The sequence below is a fragment of the Chrysemys picta genome, chromosome 12, assembly GCF_011386835.1.
Source record: "Chrysemys picta bellii isolate R12L10 chromosome 12, ASM1138683v2, whole genome shotgun sequence".
Classification (NCBI taxonomy): Eukaryota; Metazoa; Chordata; order Testudines; family Emydidae; genus Chrysemys; species Chrysemys picta.
Window position 1 is genome coordinate 38,456,076 of NC_088802.1, and position 22,357 is coordinate 38,478,432.

The 22,357-nt window shown below is 39.6% G+C and overlaps 1 protein-coding gene across 1 annotated transcript in view; it reads left to right on the plus strand.

The window, feature by feature from the left end:
- The window catches only part of RAB40B (RAB40B, member RAS oncogene family), a 47,353-nt gene that overhangs the window by 23,268 nt on the left and 1,728 nt on the right, over window positions 1-22,357 (plus strand). The window contains exons 2-5 of the mRNA XM_005297593.5: window positions 12,740-12,800; window positions 13,913-13,973; window positions 17,584-17,661; window positions 19,834-20,056. Coding sequence (XP_005297650.1) covers window positions 12,740-12,800; window positions 13,913-13,973; window positions 17,584-17,661; window positions 19,834-20,056 — 423 coding nt within the window. The remainder of the gene's footprint in view (window positions 1-12,739; window positions 12,801-13,912; window positions 13,974-17,583; window positions 17,662-19,833; window positions 20,057-22,357) is intronic.

The following is a 22,357-nucleotide window of genomic DNA, read 5'->3' on the forward strand; positions in this document are numbered from 1 at the left end:
TGACTCTCTGAGAATAAGCCCCTTAGCATTTTGTGCATTCAAAGCCATTACAAATAACTGTCACATACATTCACTTTGCTGGAGGATTTAAAAAACAGAACACCATAAAAGCATACATGCGGGTGTACACCGTTCCAAATTCTCTTTATACTTGCCCATATAGTTCCATATATCTTATTGTGTAAAACAATTTTCTTTTCTTCCTTCACCCTCTCCCAGGCTCCCCTCCCCCAGCCTATAGCAACAAATACAGGACTGTAAATTTATAAAAACAAAAATGAGCGCAAAACCAGCCATTGGTATGCCAGTGTGAAATTGAGAAAAGGATTGAGACCTACAAATACTTGACAGTCTTAGTTAGAAAACCATTCCAAGGCAACACTGACACTCTCTTATATTAGATCTTGTATCAGTTTTGTATAGGGGAAGAATTGCTGTTTGAAAAAGATTTTAAAAATCCCAGATAGTAGGATTTAAAAAAAACTCTTAGCTTTATAAAAAATCACATTATTTTCTCTAATTTGTAACATGTTCTGAAATAAACTTAATTCTGAGCATTGCTGACCAGAGGGGTAGCTGAAGTAAACTGCTTTGAGATTGGCAAAACACATTTGTGTGGAGAGGCAGATAACTAGTGAAGAGTTAGATTCTCTGTTGGTGTTGATTGGCCACACACACTCACTCACTCACTCACTCATGCGGGAAGGGGTAGTATAAAATCCTGTGGTCATAACCATAAGCAAATGGTTTCCCAGGGTAGAAGGTAGGAATATCTAAGGTCTGTTCCTGCTCCCATGCTAGTCAATGGCAAATCTCCCAATGATGAGCAGGCCCCATGAGGAAACAGGGCCAACCTCCTACAGAATAAACTGAAGGAGGGCCACCTTTCATACATTCCCTTCGAGGGGAGAGAAATACTATTTCTGTATAGTATCCTGTATCTTTCTAAAAAACAAATCTTGATGAGTTTTCCGAGATTTCTGAAACTTGCAGGGTGATATTCCCTTCTGCTTTTCTGAAAGTCATGACTAAAATGCACCAAAATAGGGGAAGCATGTTTTCCTCCGGTAATGCTAATAATACTTATACACAATAACATGTTATATATAGCACCTTTCATCTGAGGATGCTAACTGAAATCTGTAGTAAACATTCAGTTAAGGAGCTACTGCCAGCCTCTGATATCCTTTCCTTTAGATGAACGGAGGAGAGGAAATGCTGAACTGAAGTTTGTAATTGATGCTTCCTTTTGAAGTGGAAAGTTTTTTAGTTCTAATTCCCATGGCAAGATAAGTCTGTAGTGATATGCAGATAAAAACAGACTATTTCATCACTTACTAGTAAATATTAGGACAGGATAGAATTAAATATGATTTCAGTTATGCTCTCTACTTCCTTTCTATTTATAGTGATAGGCATGGTTCACTGGCTGTTACTTCAGTTAAAAGACAATTCACTAGCTGATGCCAAATGGAGTTTCCTTCTTTTCTGAACAAATATTTTTCCTATGTGTTTAGTATATTTAGTCATCTTAGATTACATTACTGTAAACTGAATCTGGATTTTAAGAAGCATGTATACCAAATCCATCAAAAATGTCTGGATTTGGTGTCCAACATGACTATCAACGATTCCATTTTTCATCTAGTGGCACGAATAGTGAGAGGAAAACAAAAATAGTTCTAAGTACACAGGTTTTATCCCCTTATTTCTGTTTTTGTTTCAAGTGGGGCTTTTTTGGTTTAGTACTTGTTGCTTTCTGTTTTGTGTTTTTAATGAAGAGAGGCAACTGATGGAAAATACACAACAAACTTTATTTACAGTACTGGTTTGATATAGTATTGGAGTCAATAATATGAGTTAAAGCTGACGGGAAGTCTTCTGAAAGAGTCGCCAAAGTCTAAGTAACCTGACTCTTAAAGTTTATAAGAAAGGCAATGTAGGTGAAGTAATATCTTTTACTGGACAAATGTCTGTTGGTGGAAGGTACCAGCTGTCAAGCTTCACTGGGCCCTTCTTCAGATCTTCACTTGACCTGAAGAAGAGCTCTGTGAAGCTTGAAAGTTTGTAGCTTGTACCACCAGAAGTTGGTCTAATAAAAGATATTGTCTTGCCTACCTTGTCTCTCTCATTTCCTGGGACCAACATGGCTACAACAACATTCTTAAAATTTATGTAAGAAGGAGCTCTAGCTATGAAGGAGCTTTTATCTAATGACTGAAGAACACCCCCTGTGAGTGTAGAATTCTTGTAAATTTCAATATTCTGGCCACTTAGAAGGAACTAGGCAGTCAGAGTGAAAGGATGGAAAGAGTCCTATCCATGTGCCTGCTAGCCAGAACATTGTTTTTTTCAAATAGCATCTGTTGATTTCAAAATGAGAAAATTGTCATATTCAGGAATCAGCAAATTGTGTATAATTACTTTCTTAATTGTGCTTTATGATTGAGTTAATGAACCAAAGAATACATTTAGGATTTAAAATATTGTAGATTAGTTTGTAATTTCAATTGGCCCTATTTTTCTTTTTATTAGTTTATATTGTATTGATTTTTTTTCAAAAATAAGGGGAAAATGGGCGGGGGGGACAAAGGAACAAAAAAGTAAAGGAAGTAAGGGAAGCTGGAAGGGAAAAGGAGAACGACATTGCAGTTTCCATTTGCTAGAGATTAATCAAAGGTTTCTAAAAAAATTTCAAATTTATCTGTGGTCCCTCTTCTCCAGAACGTTACCCGCTTTTTAGCTGTCATGTCAGACAAGTTGCTGAGCCAAGCTTCTGTGCCTGGAGCCAGCCTGCTCTTTCAGCTGAGGAATATGAATTGTTGGCTATAAGCGAGGTGTTTACAATGTTCATGACTGCTGTCTTGAGCTGAGCGGGCTCCATGCTTGCCGTGGTATGGAGTCTGCAGTGTTCACCCAAGAAAAAAGGCGCGAAATGGTTGTCTGCCGTTGCTTTCATGGAGGGAGGGGTGAGGCTGTACCCAGAACCACCTGCAACAATGTTTTTTGCCCCATCAGGCACTGGGATCTCAACCCAGAATTCCAATGGGCGGGGGAGACTGTGAGAACTATGGGATAGCTATGGGATAGCTACCCACAGTGCAACGCTCCGGAAATCGACGCTAGCCCCGGTACATGGACGCACACCGCCAAATTAATGTGCTTAGTGTGGCTGCATACATTCGACTTTATACAATCTGTTTCCAAAATTTGAATTATATAAATTCGGATTAATCCCGTAGTGTAGACATACCCTTAGATAGTTTCTAAGATGATGGGCTGTATCTCAAAACACAGTTTTGAGAAATTAGTTTTAAGGAGGTATCCATTATCATAGTGATCATCCTATTATGTTCTGGAACCACAGGAGTGACTGCCTGACTAAGAATAAAGGCTGTATGATAATGCTGCAAGTTGGGGAAATGGAAGCTTTTGGGTGTTTTGGGGAGTTGCAATTTACACAAAGCCACTCTTGGCTTCCCATCCACTAGAGAAATGTTTTTTAAATGTCATTAATTTTCTTAAAATAAAGCTGACAAATAGTACCTGGGAAACCTCTCAAGATATGCAATATTCTGGGAAACACATTCATTTTAATAATACGAATTGTGCCTCAAAGGATTAGGGTTTACCATCTGCCCAGATCTCTTGCTGTCTTGGTTAAAATGGCCTCTAGATAATTTTTGACCAGATTCTCGATGTCATTGGGGAAGTGTCCCTAAATATTTCATATGTTGGGGATACCACCTAAAATTCCAGTTGTCAGAGATTCCCTATTAGCATTTTGCTTATGCCCAGAATTTGCTTTTTCCCTATTGATTTTATGTCCCAAGAGGTGTCCAAATGCATTTATTAGTTTTAATAGAATCTTCAGTTTGGATACTAGGCCAAGAGTGTTGTCGGCATAAAGCATGATCTTGTGCTCTGTTTGACTTACCTTGATTCCATGTATATGTTGTTTTATACAGACAGCAATAGCTAATGGTACTAGGGCTAGGTCAAACTGCAACCCTGTCTTGTACCCCTGTGAATTGGGAATGGTTCTGTGATAATGCTATTAGTAACCCTCCCTGGAAAAGGGATTCATATAAAGATGTTTAATCTGGAAGATAAATTGAGTATCAAATCTGAATGTAGCAAGTATGTAAAAAAAGGTAATGACAGGATACACAGTCAAAGGCCTTCTCTGCATCCAGGGATGTGGCAGCAAGAAGATCCTTTGACTCCCTCAAAACTGCATTGATGCTAATCATTTGACGCAACTGTCAGATCAATGTCTGTGATGGATGAACCTCACCTGAGTTACATGAATAATTTGGGATAGGATTTTATCAAGCCCTTTGAAAGTGCAGTAGCTAATATTTGGGTGTCACAGTTGATGAGTGAGCTTCACCTTTATTTACCATGCAGCCTTGGATCTTTAGCATGTCAGGGGATGACTGAAACAACAGCTTCCCTTAAAGTGTGAGAGAGTGTATTATAATTCCTGGCTTCATTTTACATATCCAATAACTTGGGAGCCAAGACTATATTTTTCTCAGTATTTGTACAGTCTGTACACTTTAAACAGATAGTTTTTAGTACAGTAATTAAGTTTGACAGAAGGGATTGAAAGTTAGAGAATGATCATTCTGAATGACAAGTAAGCAGAAGGCAAAAATGGCTCTGACACTAAACCGGACCTTTGTTTTACATTAACATTAAGAGATGCAGCCCAATTTTATTTTATTTTAATTTGATTTTTGTTTTTTTGCTATAAACTCTCTGTGGAATGATATTCATAAGTATAGGACTTGGTTTTTAACATCTTATTAAAATAAAAAAATACTGAATTATGAATCAGTGGCTTTTGTCATGGTGTGGTCTTTTTTGGAGGGAGGGGTAAGGGGTAATGGATGGAATTTGAACTCCTGCGTCACTTTGAAATACATGAAAGCCTCTCTTATGAAAAACAGACTGTAATTTCAATGTGTAAATAAAAACTCCAGCTATTTTAGAATGGAAATGATGGGCACATCAAGTTCTTGTTATTCTTTAGGAAACAATAAAACATTGAAATGTCTAGAAGTAAGTGTGTGTATGTGTGAGGAATGGGTGGTGGTAGTGGTGACAGGAGAAGAGGCTTTGGCTAGTGGGTGGAATCAGCTATCACTGGTTGTTGAAGATGTACAAGTTGATGGAGTTGTGCACTGCTAGGGTGGGGCTTGGTTTGCTGGAATCCAGAAGCTTATGGAAGATGGGCAGAGCATCTGATAAAGTTGTTCTAGGTAATGTATTTTATTTTTTTCAGTCTTAATGTTGAATTCACTGACTAGGTGATGGTCTCTTGTATCAACTGTAGTAAGTATGAAAGTTGCTGATCAGTACTGTGATGGGTGATTGGGGTCTGACAAACACCAGTGTGTGAATTTAGCTGACACAATATGCATACAGTTAAAGGAAGAGAGAAATAAGTAAGCTAATGAAAATGGAGTTATTTTTAAAAGTAAAATGTAAATATTATTGTGTGTGAAGTACAAAGATTAAAGGATTAATTTTTATCTCAAAAAGTACAGAAAATTGGTTTCTTTGGATTTGTCAAGGCCAAATATGGCATTGAATAAAATCTTTCACTACTGAAGCGACCTTGAGAGGTCATCTAATCCAGTCCCCTGCACTCGTGGCAACTCAAGTATTATCTAGACCATTCCTAGTGGAAGAAGTGGTCCTAGTGAAGTGGAAGAACAGAATATTGAGAGGGGTGTGTGTGTGTGTGTGTGTGTGTGTGTGTGTGTGATCCTGCAAGTGAGAGGATTTTGTCTTTTGAAACCTTTTTTATTGAAAGCGTGCATATTCTTGTTGTGGCTAACTTTTTTTCCCTAATAACCTACCTAAATCCAAGCAAGGGTGACACAATACTTACCTCAGGGACCGGCAGCCTTTGGCACGCGGCTCGCCAGGGTAAGCACCCTGGCGGGCTGGGCCGGTTTGTTTACCTGCCGCGTCCGCAGGTTTGGCTGATCAGGGCTCTCACTGGCCGCGGTTCGCCGCTCCAAGCCAATGGGGGCTGCGGGAAGCAGCGCGGGCCGAGGGATGTGCTGACGCGGCAGGTAAACAAACCGGCCTGGCCCACCAAGGTGCTTACCCTGGCAAGCCGTGTGCCAAAGGTTGTCGATCCCTGACTTACCCTAATGCATAGCTTTTTATCCATTTGATATTGCTGTAAGTCTCTTATCTTGACATAATTGAGACACTTTCTGTGCCATTCTCATCAAAATGCAGCTGTGAGGATAATTAAGAATCTGTCCAGGCTTGTCAACATCAGCTTCATTCAGGAGGTGTCAAAGTTCATTTTCAAAATGCGGAACTGATTTGAGATTAGTTAGTGGCTGTGCCATAAAAACTGAAATGCAAAGATTTAAGCTCAAGGAAGTAGCAATCTGTTTTTTATGCAAATAACCTCTCCATTCACACTACTTGACTGGGGTTTTTGTGTGACTTACTTTAATACACCTACATAACATTTCATCAGATAAAAAAAAAAAAGCTTGCAAACCTGTGTCCTACAAGGTACTGGTTATGTGTACAATAAGGATATAGATAGTTATTTGCCTTGTACTCTGTCTTTTGTTCCTATGAGGAGGATATATACTTAGCAGGCTTCTTGTACATTTTAAATTATAAATCAGTCTTGCCTATAAAAACAAAACAGATGAGCTTTAAAAGAAAACAGTCACACAATCTTTCTCTGTTGTTTGTGAACATCAAGATGATAACCAATTTCCTGAACTTGTTTATGTAGTGTTGTCCAGCAGTAATGGAGTGGGGCTGTTATTTGAAATACAAGACTTAAAAGTATTTTTTGAAAATGATAAATTAAACTTTCTTAGTAATGTTATATGAATGAAATGTGAGTATTTTTTAAAATCCACTCTGTGTGGAAAATGTTCATTGAAGAAAGTCAAATAATGTACTTAAGCAATTCTGCTGACGAATAGACTTTGGCGGATTTACATGAGGATATCATTTAACAGACAGTGATGTGTCTCAGAATGGCATTCTGTATTTTTATGTTTCATTTATTGATCGATTTCTCTTTACTTGGCTGTTTGTTTTTTGTAAATATGCCTTTTATTATCTTTAGGAAACTACTTTGTTACTGAGACCCAAAAGATATTATATAATGCTTTTATTTAATAAATAAAAAAAAGCTTGCTAGTAGCAACTCCTACACATTAATATTAGCAGCTGCACTGGTAAACGTATACGAGGCCAGTATTGAATATCATCAGAAATAGCCACAAATATTTTTATAGCTCTATACTTGGAAATGTTTCTTATGGCACTAGTAATGACTGCAGTAATGCTAGTTTAGCTTATGAAGCAATGTTAGTCACACTGTAGTTAAAATAGTAACTGAGGTTGTACATTTGTAAGCCTGGTGGGTTTTTTTGGGGGGTGGAGGGGCTTACACTCCTTTAAAAGCACAAAAATCTCAGTGGCCTCATCATTGGTAGATTGGATCTGGGGCCAAGGTAAAACTTTTTTACCAAATTTGAAGTGAAATTGACAAGGGGTCCCTGAATTATAAGTTCCTAAACTTAAAGGTGTTCCTTGGAGTAAAAAAAGAAAAATATGCACTATTTTTTTTTTTTAGCCATTTTGTAGCAGAAATCAGGCAAGAAATAAAACTTGCTTTATTGGATTTCCCTAGCAGTGATCTAGAAGATAGACCTTAAGACAACTAAATTTCGGTGCTAACTTCAGAAGTTTAACTCTTGCATTTGTAACATCTCTAGGGAATGTCAGCTAGCAAACATTTCAAATTGTGGGGTGGTCCCCCTGGTGGGGCACAACAAGCTGAAGGACTTGACTGGTTATGAGTTTTTTCTTGTTTCTTCAGGGTAACCAGTGTGTGTTGGTCCAAACTGGACACCATCAAGGTCCCACCCTTTGCCCTGTGCCCAGGGGACCATGCCTGGGACACGAATCTCCAAAAGGGGACTCAGCAAAAAAAAGTTTGGGGACCTCTGGTCTAGCACATTCAATGATTGCTGGAGATTGACATTCAGTTTTTGTAGAGGGAAAAAGTTTAACCCCTTTCCATAGAGGTAGACTTCAAAATGTAACCCAGTCACTAGGGTGATTGTCAGTGAAGCATGGGAGAGAATTTTTCCTTCAAAAGGCTCATAAGTCTGTAAAGTGGCACAAGCATTGTAAGACTAAAGAATTCTGTTCTTCATGATCACGGATAAAATGAGGTTATAGTTGAAGACAATAATGTGACCTGATTTTTCTAAAGGTATCTCTTACAGGAGTGGAGTTAAGATACTTGTTTAAGTGAAGCCTTAACTTTGCTTCTCCTTGGTTTTATAAAAATAAAAAGTATTCTTCAAAAGTAATATACTCTCAGACAACTGCACCTTTAATGAAGCTTTATATGAAGGGACTAATGCATCTCTTTTGTGCCATATTTATCAAACCATAATTGATTTTAGAGCAGGTCAAATTTTATTTTCAGTCCTGAAATGCTGTTTTGACTATGTTTGTTCTGCCTTGTTCACTTTTGAAATAATTCACGTGACTCTTGTTTGGAGAAAAATGGCTACTCTATATATGGATAGCCATGTCTGTATGTGAGCAAGGGCATTTGTGTGCAAACAGGAGTGTTCACTAGTTATCTGATTTTTTTTTCCCCCCCCTCTCCCTTTTATTTAAAAGTTTGCCATCCAGCCAAGGAGCAGAAACAGTACAGTGTAGATTAGGTGATCTCTCATAGGCCACAAATAGTAAATATAGTATTCAAGCTGAGCACAAACAACCAATTGGTTGAAAAATGTTGTTCCAAACTATCTGGTGAATAGTTACAAATAAATGTTAATCGAAATTGGGAGCAGTTCAAGTATGATTTACAAAAAGAAAGGGGTGTGTTTCCCACAAATAATTACCTCAAAGAAATTGTTCAGCTGGATGTCCCAGTTCAGCAAGGTGTATATAAGCACATGCTTAACATTAAGCACCTTCCCAAATTGGGTCCTTAATTTGTCCCTCTGTCAATGACCCTCTCTGATGCCCACATCTGTGAATGATATGCTTCATTTGAATTTTCCATGGTAGATATATTATAATTACTGTTCCAGACTCTCTTTACTGTTTTGCAGATGTAAATAATAATAAGGCATAATTACTCCAAAGTGTGACTTGGAGTTCAAATACATTCTTTCACAAATTGGGCCAGAGCCGTAACAATTTAGAACTTACAACAAATTAAAATGTTCTTTACAAAAGCAAAACCAAAATTCAAATATTGCTCCCAGCAGAGTTAAAGGGTTAATTTTCTTGTCTTCTAATAAATGCAGATTGGTTCAGTAGAAATTCTGTACAACTCTTCTGTAATCCTTAATGTATAATAGGAAGCTGAAGAAACAGATTACCTTATTGTTGCTTGCTCTTACAGTAGGCTCTTGACATGAACTGTACCTTTTGCTCTAACAGCCTCATTCATCTCCCTCTACGCCATAGAAATAGATTTCAGGTTGTGTATATTAAAGCTGAAGCCAGACAGAGCTATTCTATAGAAGAACATTATTCATTCAGAAGAACATTAGACTTCTACAACCACACAATTGACATCTTTTGGTCTCATTGTTATGGTTTCATGCTGTTTCTGATGATTCATGGCAAAAGCCTTTGCCTTTCATTCTAAAAGTCACATCACAGTGACTAATGCTAACTGATAAGTTCAGATTCTGTTATTAGCTGTTTGTATACACAAGCTAAATTCATACCTTAGTTTATTTTTCCTACATAGTCTTGTACAGCCAGTGTTCTGACTTGTTAGAGCAGGTCAAATAGGTAGGCTTTTATAAATCAGAAATATGTAATATAACTTCATAGAGAATGCACTTCATCTCAGTTGAACTCCAGGAAGGAGACTGGAAAGAAGTCTATAGCACAACAAATTTAGAGAGATCTCTCCATTTTCACAGCAACATCTCCTAATGTCCCAAACCCAGATGCATGACTCCAGCCTTGGCTGGAATCTGATCAGATCTGATAGGAAAAGTAGTGTTGAGCATAGTGAGTACTTGGATGTGACCAAATGCCAAGATCGCAGTTGGAATTAGTTTAGTAGATATTCTCTCTTCCTTCTGTGTGAAAATAGAAAGATAACTGATATCATTGCTTTAATTTATTATGACCTGTTATCTTCACCAATCCTTTGGACAGTGGTAATGTCAGACTGTTTTCTACCTTTCTTAAATTCTGCACTTTATCTTCTGCTGAGTAGCAGCTGTTTGCTCCAGTTCTCTCCTGCCTCTTCTTACAGTCGCTTCACTTCAGTTTCATGCTATCTGCCTTCCAAGCTTTTTTCTGTCCTTATCTCCCTCACCTAAATGTCCCCTCTTCTTTCTTTTCTTTTCATTTTACCTAACAGCTTTTTCCTTCCCTCCCCACCCACTGCTGCCCTATAATACCCAATGTAAACAAAAATAAATTTTAAAAAATCAAGAAAATCCCACCCAAAACATGCAAAATTGATGCAATCCCTGCACATTGCAGTTCATCAACTCAGTCGATACAGACACCACACACACGCATCTGATAAACACCATACAGATTACAGACCTTTCCACAGATCTCCCCGAACATACACACAGGGATACAGACAACACAACAAAAGGCTCTCCCCTCCCTGCCACAGGACCACATACAGTTGTTACACCCCTTTCTTCTCAGGCCTGGGTAGACAGCAGCATTGGGAGATGGATACACACACTAGGTAAGGAACAGAATGGGTGAGGAACCACTGCTCCCCTGCCTGCACCCTCAAGTTCTCTGCAGTTAGGATGGAGGCAGAAGGGAGCACTGGTTGATCCATATGCTGGGGGAGCGGCTGTCCAGCACATAGAACAGCTCTGATGTTCGTGCAGTTGACAAGGTTGGGACAAGATGGCACTGATCTCACAGAAGTGTTACCCATACTAGCTGTTTGTGACGCCTGGTATTTCCCTCCTTCTACCCATTCACAGAAAAGTACAATGTGCAGTATTCCTACCCCAACCCCCCCAAAAATAGTGCTTTATAACTGTGTGTCTAAGTAACTGGCAGATAACAATACTATATCTACCATTTTTTCTTCCTCAGATAAGGATTTATTGAAGATTTCAGCTGTGATAAACCCTATTCCTTGCATGTTTGTTTTTTCCACAGCAACACATTTTCCCTTCTTTTCAGTCTTGTTTTGCTTATCTAGTACTTTGCCGTCAGGTAATAAAATATATCATCTTTAGTCTTCATAAATATGAGTCAAGTCACGTTTGGGTAAGTTCTCAGAGCTAGTCTCCACCGTTGTCACTGATTTGGGGGAATTCTTGAATAAGCATGTTGAATTAAATAGGAAATGACTGACCTACGACAAAGCCAAATGTTTAGAGAACACTTGAAGAGCATTTACCAGTGCTACTGCATGGTTTGGCTCAGCGGTCAGACTGTTGCACATTTGTAAAAATGTTTAATAATTGAATTTGATAGATCTGTTGAATTTTAGGGTCTATTAAGGTCCTTAACTGTATGCTTTGTAGATGTAGTACCCAAGCCCAGTGTTTCAGAGCACTGATGCTAGCTAGCATTATGGTGGGGTTTTGTAGTGCCACCCACAACCACATAGCCACTTCTGACTACTATTTTCTAAGCTAATGAATTATGACTATTACATTTCCCCCCCCCGGAAAGTGATATAGCTAGGGCTTAATATTGTTGTACTTGGTCAAATTTTACCCCAAGGCCATTCAGTTCAGGTTATTAATGAACATCTGACAACCTGTTATGTCGTTCATGTGTAATGGGGTTGATGGTTTTGGTCCCGTTTGATCCAGTTAATAGCAGACTGGTGTCTGCATTGTAAACATACCACCACAAGTACTATTCATAATGTAGTCTCAGGTGCCATTGGGATGGAGACAGAGCTATGTCTTAAATCCCTAGAGTGGTAACTCACTTTTTTCTAAAAGACGCTGGAACTCAATCAAAAGTTAAGGGCTTGATACAGGACTTGCTAGGTGGAATTGCGTGGTCTGTGTTATGCAGGAAATTAGACTTGATTAAAAAGGTCCTTTCTGACCTTAATGTATCAATAAGAATGCGAAAAGAGCTGGAAACAAGCTGCCAGCCCAGCTTCTTACAGCTGCTTTATAAGAAGAGAGAACGTGGGAGCTGTTCTTGGAAACCAGAGCTGCCAGTGGGTCTAGAGCTACCATGGGAGAGTAATTTCCAGGGGAGAGATGAACAAGGCAGTATGTCCAGGGGAACAGAAGGAAAGGAATAGCATTTAGCTGGGCAGTATCTGCAGTTGGTAAGGAGGATAAGGTGGCAGCAAAGTCTGTGGAGGGGGATGAGGGAAGAGGACAGTGTCATCTTCTGTTTTTCAAAAAGGATGAAACTCTTTTGAACATACACCAGTTGCTTACATGGAACAGTGGAGATAATTGCTGCAAGAATGTTGTATAATCATGAATGGGAAGAGAGGTGGCCCATCAGACGGAGCTGGGAAAATGTGCTCCTGAATGAGGAGACCACATTCATACTTTGAGCGGTCTCCATAACTTCAAATCCACAGAATATGTTTGACCCATGCACATTGCACTAATGGAAATATTTTTTCCTTCCTGTTAACTTCTTTCAAAGATATAAATATCTAGACACTGCACTTAATGCAGTAGGTCTAAGATTCTAACTCTAAACAAAATTTATTTTCCAGGTATTGATTACAAGACGACAACAATACTTCTGGATGGCCGTCGAATAAAATTACAGCTGTGGTAAGTGTTTGTTCCATTGTTCTTCCTCAGTGCTTTTTAAACAGTATTAGTCAGTGGACTGTAACTCTTCAAGGCAGGTAATGTGTTCTGCAATCTGAAAGCACCGAGCAAAGCGATGAAGAATGGTCTAGTGGTTAGAATGCTAGCTTAGGACTTGGGAAATCTGGATTCAATTCCTGTTCCACCGGAGGCTTTCTTTATAACCTTCAGCAGGTCACTTAGTCTCACTTCCCCATCTATGAAGTGGGGATAATAATGCTTTCCTACCTCATGAGGTGTTGTGAGGATAAATAAACAAAAGATTGTTAGGTGCTCAGTGTCCCCCATTGAGAACCTATTGTATTCACATTCAGTTCCCCTGGAGACAGCCCTCATTTGCTTTGTTTTCTTTTGCTGCAAAAGAAGGGCTTTTCTTTCATAAACCAGGAGACCACTTTATTTTGAGATGAAGTAAGCTCAAGGGATGGTGCTGTAAAATATATTTGACTAATAATATTCATATTCCTTATTTTCCACTGCCAGTGGCTTGAGTAAGGCTTGGAAGTTCTTGTCCTCTTATTTTGGTTAAGCTGAGCAACTCTCTTTTTAGAGCAGCAGTTTTCAATCTGTGGGTCGGGACCCCAAAGTGGGTCACGACCCTGTTTTAATGGGGTTGCCAGGGCTGGCTTAGACTTGCTGGGGCCTGGGGCCAAAGCCAAAGCCTGAGCCCCACAGCTCTAGGCAGCACGGCTTAGGTTACAGGCCTCAGCAAGTCTTTGGCCCTCCCATTCAGAGCAATGGGGCTCAGGCAGGCTCTGGCTTCAGTCCCCCCGTCCTAGGGTTGTGTAGTAATTTTTGATGTCAGAAAGGGGTCATGGTGCCATGAAGATTGAGAACCCCTGTTTTAAAGCAAGGGGTAGAACGCTAACACAGAAAGCAAGTTAGTGTGTAAATAACTGCAGAGCGCTGAAAAGCTCTTCTGTGTATTGGTGGCTGCTACTGCCTAACAGATGGGAAGAGAGTGATGCTGTCCAGTTAGTATGAGCTGATGTGTGTATGAGTTGCTAATATCTAACTCTTAACATAAGAAGTTGCCCTGCTTCTCTTAATAGCCTGTAACTTATTTTGTTTAGGGATACATCGGGACAAGGGAGATTCTGCACCATATTTCGTTCCTATTCAAGAGGTGCTCAGGTAAGCTCAAAGCTATCTTCATTCTAATATGTAATTGCTGGTGGATGGATGGATGAATGAATGTAGTGTAGAGCTGGTAAAGATATATCACAAGAGTAGCGAACCTTATTACACCGGCTCTTAAAGATCACTGTATAAAGTAAATTTGCACACAGATACTGTAATATTCCTGAATACAACACAGGGTTTTTTGGGGGGAAAGAAATGAGAGCAAAGGGACAGTATCGTTTACTTTCTTATTAAATAAATGAAGAAAAAGACTAAACTTAGGAAATGGTAGTGTAATACACTAACTTGATGCATAATCTTATGTCTTACTCCTCCCAGGAGGCCCCAGTGACTACAACGGCCTGTTATTGCCCAAAGCTAAAGTAACTTTCCCTTTAGCTCAAGCAGTAGGGCAGGGGTTCTCAAACTGGGGGTCGGTATCCCTCAGGGGGTTGCGAGGTTATTACATGTGGGGTTGCGAGCTGTCAGCCTCCACCCCAAACCCGGCTTTGCCTCCAGCATTTGTAACGGTGTTAAATATATTAAAAAGTGTTTTTGATTTATTAGGGGGGTCGCACTTAGAGGCTTACTATGTGAAAGGGGTCACCAGTACAAAAGTTTGAGAATCACTGCACTAGGGACTTGTACTTTTAGACCCTATTACAACAGTCCATCCCTATTCAGTAAAGCATGTGCTTAAAGTTAACCACATGCTTAAGTGCTTTGTTGAATAGGGATGGATTTAAGCATGTGCTTAAAAGAGGGGAAATTATAAGAAGATTGTAAATTTGCATAGCATGCAAAACAAGAAGATTAGCTAATGCCAAAAGAGAGGAAACTGATCTCAAAAGGGAAGGTATGACTTGCTGTAGCAGAATGTCATTATATTGCGTAGAATTTTATGCTATAGGAGATAATCAGGTCCTTAGTCTGCTTTAATTTATCTTTGTTTTTTTCCTCAGACTCTCTCTGTTTAGTGTTAGCCTCGCTTCAGGATCGGAACTGCCCCCGGGGCTTCTTTGAATCAGTTAAACTTAATTTAAATTCCAGTCCTTCCTCTGTATTCCTAGAGTCAAAACTATCATCCATTCCCTGATAATCTCCCATCTTGATTATTGTAGCCTGGTCCTCTTCAGCCCCTAGGACACCCATGTGGCCTCCTTCAGACAATTCAAAATGCAGTCACTAAAATGGTCTTGGTTGCCTTTTGATCTGGCAGTGTCAACCCCCGTCTTTGACTCCTTCCGCTGGGCCCTACCTTCACCCCCACAGCAAGTTTGAACTTCTTGTCTTCTCCTTGAAAGCCCTCTATAGCTCTGAGCTGTCTGTCCGTCTGTCTAAAATATTTTATTGAACTACATTGCCCCTCCTACCCCAACTTCAGTGCCAGTATTGATGCACCATTCATCTGCTTCCTGCACAATACTCTCCGTGCTGCCCCTATGCATAGAATGCCCTCCCATTTCTGGTCTTCTAATCTGCTACCTTTTCCTCATTTAAATCCCCCAAGGCTCACTCCTTCCACAATAACCACAAGTCAAATCAATCATAATTATAAATTTAAAAAATACATCATGATTTTTATATGCCTGACCTGAGTCACTGCCTGATCATATTGCTGTAAACACTGGCCTTCCTCCCCACTCCATAGTGTTGATGTAACAAGCCAGGATAATAAAATCTAATCTTGGGCCTGATCCTGCAAGACCCATGCAGATGAGCCCCCATTGACATCAGTGGGACTCCATCTGGATGCAGGGTTCTGTCTACATGGTTCCCCTGGCAGGATTAAGGGCTTTGATTGTAAACTCTTTGAGGTTGGAGCTGTATATTTCAGAAGAAGGGGAGTTTCATCTAAAATGCCAGATCCACCTTTCGCTGCTATAAAAATAAACCTCTACCCCGATATAACGTGACCCGATATAACACGAATTCGGACATAACGCGGTAAAGCAGCGCTCTGGGGGGAGCGGGGCGGGGCTGTGCACTCCGGCGGATCAAAGCAAGTTCGATATAACACGATTTTACCTATAACGCAGTAAGATTTTTTGGCTCCCGAGGACAGCGTTATATCTGGGTAGAGGTGTACATATAAATATGCTGTATAAATAAAGCACTTTTGTAAGTTTCATGTTCATGTAGGTGTCCTACTTGTCATAATTTTGCTGTCTTCATTGAGAGGGAGAGTATCAGGCCTAACAAGATGCCACAATCTGAAGCTACAGTAAGAAAGGGAGGAGCCCTTAGAGCAGGGATAGGCAATCTATGGCACGCATGCCAAAGGCAGCACGCAAGCTGATTTTCAGTGGCACTCGCACTGCCCGGGTCCTGGCCACCGGTCCGGGGGGCTCTGCATTTTAAATGAAGCTTCTTAAACATTTTAACCTTATTTACTTTACATACAACAATAGTTTAGTTATATATTATAGACTTATAGAAAGAGACCTTCTAAAAACGTTAAAATGTATTACTGGCACGTGAAACCTTAAATTAGAGTGAATAAATGAAAACTCGGCACACCACTTCTGAAAGGTTGCCGACCCCTGCCTTAGAGGAATTACATGCCTAATACTGCCCTCTAGCAACCACTACATCTCTACCAAAAGAGAGAGCAGGATGTATATGCTCTACAGACATATCCAGTCCTTCTTATCATTACACCTCTGAATAGAGCAGTGGCTCTCAAACTTTTGTACTGGTGACCCCTTTCACATAGCAAGCTTCTGAGTGCGACCCCCCCCTTATAAATTAAAAATATATTTAAAAGTGTTTAACACCCTTATAAATGATAGAGGCAAAGCAGGATTTGGGGTGGAGGCTGACATCTCGTGACCCCCCATGTAATAACCACACGACTCCCTGAGGGGTCCCGACCCCCAGTTTGAGAACCTCTGGAATAGAGGTTGCAGTAAAAGCTAGAAGCATAATGGACGTTTGCTTCTTGACTAAAACTCCCAAGTGTACTGTTTATGTTAAACTTTCTCAAATTGGGTGTAACTAGAAGGATAAATAGTTAATGTAACTTAGTCAAGAATTGGGGGAAATTATAAATCCAGTCTCAGATGTTTGTGCAGCTACATTATATTTAGTGTTTTTGCATTCTGACACATCAGTTTATTAGCTGCAGGTTGAAAACATGGATTAGGCTCCTAAAAGTATTGCTGTAAACAATGATAATGTGCATTGGTTACTTCTGGTAGTGAGGTATTTGGACCTCCATAGAATTTGAGGCCCTTAGCTATTGGACACTATACAGTGTTACTGAAAGCAATATGTCTGTGTGACTTGTGATGTATACATCACCCAAACGTGTTCATAATTTGATTTTATAGTTGAATTAACATTGATCACAAACTGCTAAATCTGGGCCTGATCCTGCAAGTTGCTGAGTGCTTTCCACTCTCCATGCGTCCTTCCATTCCCAGTTCTATATCGGGACAAAGGTGCTGATTCTGGAAGATGCTGTGAGATTCCTCTCCACTCGGAGCATGCAGCATCTGGCAGGATTGTAAGCCCCATAATCCTGATACAGATAATAGAATGGTGTTAGAGTAAGATAGTACTATATGTTATGCATTTTGTATATGTTAAGTGAAATTCACATTAATATTTTTTCACATAGGGGGTGATACTGGTATATGACATTACAAATCGCTGGTCATTTGATGGTATTGATCGATGGATAAAGGAGATAGATGAGGTAAGGTGCATCCTAAAACATCATTTATGTATAACAAGACTAGTGATTAAGCATGTGTTTTGCTCATGGTGTTTTCCAGTTACTGGTTTATACTATGTAACTGCAGTCCGAATTCATTACAGGAATCCAAGATGACAGTCTTGTATTTTTGTTATACTTTTAGACTGAAACAAACAAGTGAACTGCCCACTTATTTAAAAAGGTGTCAATTCTAGATGAAGAAAATGGAGATGGAGATCAAGATTCCTAGGTTCAATAACCACTTTTGCCACAGATTTGTTGTGTTACTTCAGCAAATCACTTTACCTCTGACTCGGTTCCTCTTATGAAAAAAAAATGCTTTCCCATCTCATATGGGGATTATGAGGTTTAAGTCACTATTTATAAAGCCTTCAGCACTGTTATAGTGCATTCATCCGAAGATCTCAAAAGACTATCTTGGATTTTTGAATGCAAGTGACTACTTCTCTGATGCATACAAACTGTCTTAAATTAAAAGCAGTTTACTTGTATAATGTGAAAATATGTATTCTGTAAAAGAGGAAAATGGGCCTAAAATCCTGCACATGTGATGTGGGATTTTGATACTATAATAATAATGCTATTTGTCAACACTCCTAGTTCATAGAGTTACATATTATAAATCCAGAAGGGATCCCTTCGATCATCTCATTTGACCTCCTGCATAACACAGGTCATAGAACTTCCCTGAGTTAATTTCTGTATGAACTAGAGCATATCTTGTAGAAAAATATCTAATCTCACATATCTGAGCCGGTGGCGTGCTGTCTGTGTATGCCAGGCATGCACTGCATGTCCCAGGACGTGGTGTGCCCAAGGGATGATTCTCTCTGGCCCCCAAATGCGCATGGAGGACACCATGTTGTAGAACAAGATTGCATCCTCCGCACATCATGATCTTGCACACACCTTTTGTGCAAGGTCACACCACATGGAAGATCATAGAATCATAGACGATTAGGGTTGGAAGAGACGTCAGGAGGTCTAGTCCAACCACTTGCTCAAAGCAGGACCAACATCAACTAAATCATCCCAGCCAGGGGTTTGTCAAGCCAGGCCTTAGAAACCTCTAAGGATGGAGATTCCACCACCTCCCAAGGTAATCCATTCCAGTGCTTCACCACGCTCCTAGTGAAATAGTTTTTCCTAATATCCAACCTAGACCTCCCCCACTGCAACTTGAGACCATTGCTTCTTATTCTGTGATCTGCCACCACTGAGAACAGCCTAGTTCCATCCTCTTTAGAACCCCCCATTCAGGTAGTTGAAGGCTGCTATCAAATCCCCCCCTCACTCTTCTTTTCTGCAGACTAAATAAACCCAGTTCCCTCAGCTTCTCCTCATAAATCATGTGCCCTAGCCCTCTAATAATTTTCGTTGCCCTCCATTGGACTCTCTCCAGTTTGTCCACATCCTTTCTGTAGTGGGGGGCCCAAAACTGGACGCAATAGTCCAGTTGTGGCCTCACCAGTGCCGAATAGAGGAAATGCCATTTTCCATGTAAGTGTAGAATTGCATGCCAGACTAAAAATGTCACAGCATGCCACTAATCTGAGCTAGCTTTAAACTAGCTATCTTGAATATTGAGAGTAGAGAAACTGTGGCAGTACAGGTTTCAGTGCAGGCCAGCCACCCCAGAGTCCCAGGTGGGCTTGAAGAAGCTTCACGGCTATTGGAACCTGAGCTAGCTAAATTAAAACTAGCTTGGGTATGCGTACGTGTGCTGCAATCATACACCCTCCCTGCAATGTCGACATTCCCCCCAAAGAGAGAATTCTGTCCTGAATTTAGCCATGAAGATACAGTACTTATGTTTTTAAAAAAGCAGCTTAACAATGAAAATTTATGTTTGTTCTCTGTAATAAACTGAATGAGGAAGCTTTGGGAAAAGACAGGTTTCAAGGATGGGAGAAAATAATTACTGCCCCATTTCCCAAGAACTAAGCATAGTCCCTTCATTTCTCATCCCAGCCCAGTCTCTTGTAGATATGAGGATGCTGCCTTTTCCATCATGTCATATATCCTTTTGCCACTTGACATGCTTCATGAGTAGAGCATTGTTTCTGAATCTTTGTGAAAAGCTTACAAATTTTATTTGAAGATGGGGTGAAGGGTTATAACACTAATCTATTATTGCTTCTCTTCACTCAGCATGCTCCCGGTGTACCTAAAATCCTGGTTGGAAACCGCCTTCATTTAGCCTTCAAGCGTCAAGTCTCCACTGAACAAGCACAAGCCTATGCCGAGAGACTTGGCATGACTTTTTTTGAAGTTAGCCCACTTTGTAACTTTAACATCACAGAGTCTTTTACTGAGCTGGCAAGAATAGTGTTAATGAGACATGGGATGGACCGGCTCTGGAGGCCAAACAAGGGTAGGCAAAACACAATACGCATTTGTTCATTCTAGTTCATCACTCTTAGACCTTTCAGACTGAACCTCTTAAAGCCTTAAAAGTAATAGTGAAAAGCTGAAAACATTGAGACATGTACCTTAAATGCTTTATTAATTTATTTTTGTTAAATAAAAATGTAAAGAGACTAGGTTTGCTAACAATGTTATTAGCTGATCTTTCCTTAAATGACACGTGCTGACAGTGAAACAAGGTGAATAGAACCTGAAAAAAATTGGGGTTTTTTTGTTTCTTGTTTTTACCCTAAATAAGAGGTAAGGATGTGATAAGTGTACAAAATAATGAATCATTTAGGGAAGATTAAACTGAGAGCTTCTGTTCACCCTTTCATAATTCCACAACAAGGGAACATTCAATAAATTGAAAGGTGACAGATTCAGTACCGATGAAAGAAAATACTTTCCCCACACAATGCATAATTAGCTTGTGGAACCCATTGCCACAGGATATCACCAAGGGCTGAGCAAGATTCAAGAAGAGATTATTTAGGAACAATAGGAATATGCATAGTTGTTATAGTAAATACTTTCAAAAAATGTTTTGGAAGAGATATAAACCCGCATGCTTCAGGACTTAAGCCAGCCTCCGTTTATTGAAGGTAAGGAGGAAACGTTTCTTGGAGACAGATAATGCCATATTTACTTAATGGAGGGTTTCTTGCATTTTACTGAGAAGCACTGGTAGTGGCAGCTGTTGCTGAGAGACTACTGGACTTGAGGGACCCATTGGTTTAATCAAGTATGGTAATTCTGTATTCCCATTACTTCGTTATGAACTTCTTGTTACAAGCTTTTTTTAAAAGCATCTGAAAATAATTGTGCAGTGACAGACATCTACTGATTCATTTGGGTCTATTAAGTATTTCATTGAGTCACTGGCTTATATGATTTATTTTTAATAGCAATCAGACTGTAGAGGTCTGATCCTGCAAGGTGCTGAGCACTCCCTATTTCCATTTGAAGTCGACGGGAATTGAGGATGCTCGGCATTTCGCGGGATCGGACTCTGTCTGAGGATTACTACAATTTATGCTTTGACAAAGTAATTTCTGGAACAGGTACATTGTTAGATGGCTCACCTCAGCTGATTCCAAGATAAAAAGCATGGAAAAGGAGGAGCAGAGAAACAAACAAAACCACACCCCACCTAAGACAGTTACACCATCTGTGGATCTGCCCCAAGGTTTTCTTTCTTTCATGTTGTTAAAATGTTTCCCCAAAATGTATACTCTGGACCTTCTCACTATTCTGACACAAATAAGAGATTGGTAATAGAGCAATACGTTTCTTGGATATAAGAAGTATATGAGCAAATATTGATACAGTGCTGTCCTCACCCTCTAAATGACTCCTTTAGGTTACCTGTCAGTAAATGTTAGTTCTGGTTTGTTCTGGATCTTTTTAGTTTGACTTGTTGTAAACTATTCTTGCAGTGTTGGAAAATTCTCCTTGCTCTCTTACCTGGAGCAGATGAATTTTTTTCTTTATCATTGTAAAGGTGAGAGAGCAGACTTGGTACCTGGGCTGGTAGATTGTCATGCTTTTTTTTCACAGGTTGTACTGCTGTGAGGGATATCCACCAACCTACCATATAACTGATGTCTATAATAAATGTCTCAAAATCTTTAAGACGGTTAATGAAAACTGGATCATAGAGTACAAATAACTGTTTTTCTAAATGAAAATGGGCTCAGTTGACCTCTGTTGGATATCTAAAGAGGGTTTTTCTATTGGAATAAAAATGGGATGGGGTTTTTTGATACAAATTGTAGCAAAATGTAAGTGTCTTTTAAAAGGACTTACTGGCTTTGAAGAAGCTTTATATTTCCTTAACTTAAGTAGGTACCCTACCAGAAACTAGATTAACAAACTAGTGTAAGTTTATTTTGATTTGTGCAGTATCACACTCCTTATTCAATTAAGCAGTAAGACAAGAATATTCTTCACAGCCTTAAAAAAAAAAATTGGACATCCCAAAAATCATACAAGAGCACCAGATCCCGAATCCCAAATTATCCCAGTCTCTGAAGAAAAGTCTGGAGAGGTATGAATGGGTTATAGCGGCAGGGAGTGGCGTTTTTAGGCGTTTGTACTAGATGCTGTCTTTCCTAAGCTTTAAGTCTTAGGAGGGGGGAGTAAAAATATTAATCACTTCCAACATTCATTCTTTCCTTGCCAAATGCCAACAAGGGATTTATCCAAGTTAAATGTATTTCCTGGCTCTGAGCAATTAATATGCAGCTAATTTAATTTTTTTTAAAAT